The 4,605-nt window shown below is 45.1% G+C and overlaps 1 protein-coding gene across 1 annotated transcript in view; it reads right to left on the bottom strand.

The window, feature by feature from the left end:
- The window catches only part of CD109 (CD109 molecule), a 75,750-nt gene extending 73,071 nt beyond the window's left edge, over window positions 1-2,679 (bottom strand). The window contains exons 1-2 of the mRNA XM_017826909.1: window positions 2,568-2,679; window positions 2,087-2,247 (exon numbers count right to left, since the gene is read on the bottom strand). Coding sequence (XP_017682398.1) covers window positions 2,087-2,247; window positions 2,568-2,638 — 232 coding nt within the window. The 5' untranslated portion in view covers window positions 2,639-2,679. The remainder of the gene's footprint in view (window positions 1-2,086; window positions 2,248-2,567) is intronic.
- Window positions 2,680-4,605: the final 1,926 nt, after the last annotated feature.

Raw genomic sequence — 4,605 nt, 5'->3', positions numbered from 1 at the left:
AAAGACAGGAGAAAGATTAAAAGTTAATAATGTGCTACAGCATTTCTCCTTTTTCCTCACTGTATCCAGTCTGATACAGTGTCATACCTGTTCCTGATCACCCACCGTTCACTCTGATTTTAGCAGCTCCCAGGGACTGTTCTGTAGGCTCAGCAGATAAGAGACATCCACATATTTTCCCAAGCTTGGAATTACCAGTTGTTTGTCTGCCTTTTAATGTTGAAAAGGACAACAACAGACAGGTTGAAACTCATGCAAGGCTCACTGAACTCGATGTTAAAGCAGAACAGAAGCAGGAAATAAAAGCCAGTATAGTTAGAAGAAGAAAAGGAGAAGAAATTATTTTTCTTTTAATAATTTTTTCTTTCAAAAGAAAACAAAAAAAGTTAATTGGTTTAGGTTTGTTTGGTTCCATATCAAAATACTGCCAGGAAAGGTTTGAATAGGAATTGTGAATTTAAAATGGCAAGCTCATTACTAATAGCATAATAAATACATCAAAGTTATTTCCTCCACAGAACAAAAATTTTCCTTTATCCACTGCTGAATCCCCCACTATGTCTAGATCCTAGGTTTGGCCTAAACTTTTGAATAAGCAAAATCTAAAATTAGCAGGTAATGTGTTACAGACACTTAAGAATTAGGACTGTAGGCATGACAGACAGTCTGTTTTACCTGCATGCAAACTGTAGTTGCTAGCAAATTTTTCTTCCTAAAGTAATTGCCTTAGGCATACATCACCACAACTGTTAGTGTTAGATTAGGACACTAACAGATTAGGTGTATAAAACTGATTTAAATCAGAAATGAACACTGAATTTTTTTTTCCATTAGTCATACCACTACAGTGAAATCTGCCTCAGGTTTATGCTTTTACACTGGCTATTGGAGGACATGACACCTGATAACAATAACTGGATAAACAATATCCAAACTGTATAACTGTCAATGCATAGTTCTGGAAAACTTTTCTGAATATCTGAAATACCAAGAAGAGTTTTGATCAGATATGCTTTTTCTGCATCATGAGGCCATAAATTTTTTTATCTGGTCAAACGCACTCCATCACACTCAAAGCCTCAGTCTTCTCTACAGGTTGTGAAAAGAGGTGGGCTTTCATGAAGGCATTGAAATGAAGGTGTGATGCTTCCAATTAAGGCATTTATATTAACTATAAAACATTAATAGAAGAATTAGACGAGCGATAGAGAAAGTGCATTATAGCAGGGTAGATTTTTCAGGATCTCATGCTGCCCCTAGACTCTCTACTTTTAACAGATAAAAAGCTAGAGTTTGGATGTCATTTATATTGCCTCATACTAAGAGCAGTGGGAAAGCTGGACTATCCATATAAAATATTTTCTTTCTCATGAGGACAAATCTCCAGCAGGACATCTCTATGCTTCTGTTCTCAGCTGACCTTTCTGAAAAGGAACACTGACCAGGATATCTCAGCTCTTCAGCTATTCAGAACTGCCACCACATCCTCTACTGCTGCCTGGTGGCATAGATCAAATCAGCTTGCTCTTCAATCCCCAGTCTGTCCACAATTCAGTTCTTGATTCTTAAAAATTTCCCTTTCTTCAAATGCAGGTAACGGTGTCTGACACACTCATCTTCACTACTGTCCTCAGGTCCTCCCATTCTTAGGGCATGAGAAGCAGCTTCAGTTGCTTTATTACCTTGTTTGTTCCACCCTTACCATTCTCACACATACTTCCACTTTGCACCTTAACAAGCTACCATAAGCAAGTCTTCTTCTGCTACTTCTTCAGTGGCCCCACTACGTTGACCAAAGTACTTCCTGGCTCCTCAGAAATCCCACATCCATCCCACTTTGCTACTCCTGTTTATTTTCAGAGTTTAAAATGAGTTAGCACATCCACACAGCCACTTGCCATCCAGCACAGTTGCCCAACTGCAAACAAGCCAGCAGTGTAGGAGTTTATTTTCCCATAGCGACTTTTACTTGGTAAAATAAAGTTCCTATTTTAGTACCATTTAGAAGTTGAGATATTTTGGGAGCAACAAAATATTTGTGTGAGAAGGCAAATCAAATATTTCCAGACCAAGTCCATTCCCTTACCTTTCTCAAAGACCATTTCCCTGCTCAAGATGGTCTCGTTATCTCTGATCACTTCTCCCCTTACGGTGACCTGCGCTGGGCTGTCCGGCAGCAGAGCTACCCCAACAGTCAGGTTTGCTCCAGGCCTGATGTTCCAGGGAACTGCCACAAGGAACGTAGGTCTAGAAAGTCCAAACAGGCAGAGGGAGTAAGGGCAAGCAGTGAAATACAGTTCCAAAAAAAGTAACAGCGTCCATATAAAGACATACGATACATGTTGCAAAGCCCTCCCGTTGCTCTCCGCTGCGAAGGCTGGAGGTGATGCTCACCCACTGGGCGCTCCGGGGCGCGCAGGGAGCGGGGAGCGCTGCTCTGCCGCTCTCCGGACCGGCTCCAGCCCGGCGCCGGGAGCCCCGAGAAGCGTTCGCTGCCCCGCAGCCCCCGCGCCGGGCGGGAGGGGAGGGGAGGTGCGGCGCCCCCGCCTGCCCCCGGCCCCACGTACCCGGCTGCCGCGGCGCTGCAGAGGAGGAGGAGGAGGAGGAGGAAGCGGACATTGCCGCGGCACCGCGCCATGGCTCTCCGTGCACGCTGCCCGAGGGATCCGCCGCTGTGCGCAGGGCCAGGGCCGGGGCTGTGTCTGTGGCCGGGCGGGAGGCGCCTTCGCGGGCGGGGGAAGGGAGAGAAGGGAGAGGCCGGCGCTGCCCCAGCCCCAGGCGCTCCAAGGCAGCAGCACCCGCGGGGGCGTTCCCGAGGCAGGCCCGGGGGAGCAGGGGGGGCGCCCCGACGGCGGGATATATCCATCTACACAGGGATACCCACGGAGGCATTTCACCTTCCTTCGGCCAGCGCTCTCCGCATCCTCGGGCTGATGCAGCTGAGGAACGGGTGGGATTCTCAGACAAACACAACACCCTATAAAAGGAACGCTGAGGGCAATGTTTTCTGCCTGCAGCTCCGAGAAGAGCGGCGATCTGATGTGGGGAGCTGCCCGGTAATCTACTGGGAGAGACCTGGAGGGACCGCAGAGGCGCGCTGGCGTGGGGCTGGGGTTCGGAGGCGAGTTGGGAACGGTTCAGGGTCTGAACAGGGAGAACGACGCTGGCAGAAATTCAAGGAGCCTCGTAGCAACTTAAACGTGAACCGATTGGTAATGTAGCTCTGGCTGGATTGCCCTCTGTGACCACTCTCTGCAAAATAAGGTCATGTCCACTTATGCATCTTAACTCACCTTCAGAGTCCAAATAGTGCCCTGAAACAGCTTGGCGAGCTTTTGTTCCTTTAGCATGTTCATTGTAATTGTGTAGACTAGACACATCTAATGTTTTGATTTATCAAAATTTTCATTCCTGCACAAGTTTAATGCATTTAGAAATTCTACCCAGTTCTTGCAGTCTGTCTCTTCAGAAATGCTAGGCTGGCATCCTCTGCATTATGTTACGCAGAAAAAATACAGTCAGTTATAGTCCTGAGCAGAAGCATCATGTTATGTTCCCATGAAAATCAGATATGAACAGTATCTGATGTACATAAACATCTGTTGTATCTGATGTACCTACATCATATGTACATAAACATTGTTCTAATTGTATCACAGGCAGTCATGCAGTCTTTTCACAATGTTTAAATTTGCTTTTACAATTTTTCATACTTCTACTGTTTCTTTTTGGAGCACCAGTCTTTGTAGTGACAGGACAAAGGGGCCACCTCTGTAGACTAGGGCAGGCGTGATAGTACAGCAACCACAGCTGATGCTTGAAAAGTCAATCTTGGCAACTCCTCACCTGCAAAAGGTGCATGAAGACGCAAAGTTTGGGAAATGTTTGCGGTTGTTTTTAGTAAGTCCTTGTTACATGTGAGAAACAGCTACGGAAGATGAACAGTCACTGCCACTCCTTTTCATGGAGATGGTGGGAAAAAGAGCTTACAAGTAGCACTGCATCCTGAGCACCCCAGCCTCAGATGGTAAAGCTACACAGAGTACACATTTCTCCAGTCTCTGGCACTGAACCCAACTGGCACTCCACCATACCTGTCATTACCAATCACCTCTCTCAGTCTACAAAACAAGATGGTCACATCCAAACTTCCTATCAGGTATGGTCCATGCTAACCCCCAAACCATACCATGAATTGTTCAAGACAATACTCAGTGGCCAGGGCAAAAACATGCCAAGGTCAACTTGAGGGTAGAGACAATGAAGTTCCAGTCTCAGGAACATTTGCTGGCACTGTTTAAATCATTAGCATGAATGTAGCCCAAAAGTTCATTAGTGAAAATGCTTGCAAATGTCATAGATTTTGCCCAGTTTTGCAACAGTATTATGGACTTCCACCTTCCCTTTTTTTTCCCTAAGGTCTTGTTATTTAAAGATACTTTGGTATATGTATTTGATCTCTTCTTCTACAAAAATGCCAATAAAGAAACTGTATAGCAAAAAGTAAGAGAATAAATGGATTATCATTATTAGGATTTCATCTGTTCTGAATACATTTAGAACAAATAAGAAATGGAGAAACAGATATTGTTAAATGCCATTCCA

The sequence above is a fragment of the Lepidothrix coronata genome, unplaced genomic scaffold (genome assembly GCF_001604755.1).
Source record: "Lepidothrix coronata isolate B3197 unplaced genomic scaffold, Lepidothrix_coronata-1.0 Scaffold4, whole genome shotgun sequence".
NCBI lineage: Eukaryota > Metazoa > Chordata > Aves > Passeriformes > Pipridae > Lepidothrix > Lepidothrix coronata.
The sequence above is the reverse complement of the archived record's forward strand: the minus strand, read 5'-3'. Positions and strand labels throughout refer to the sequence as shown.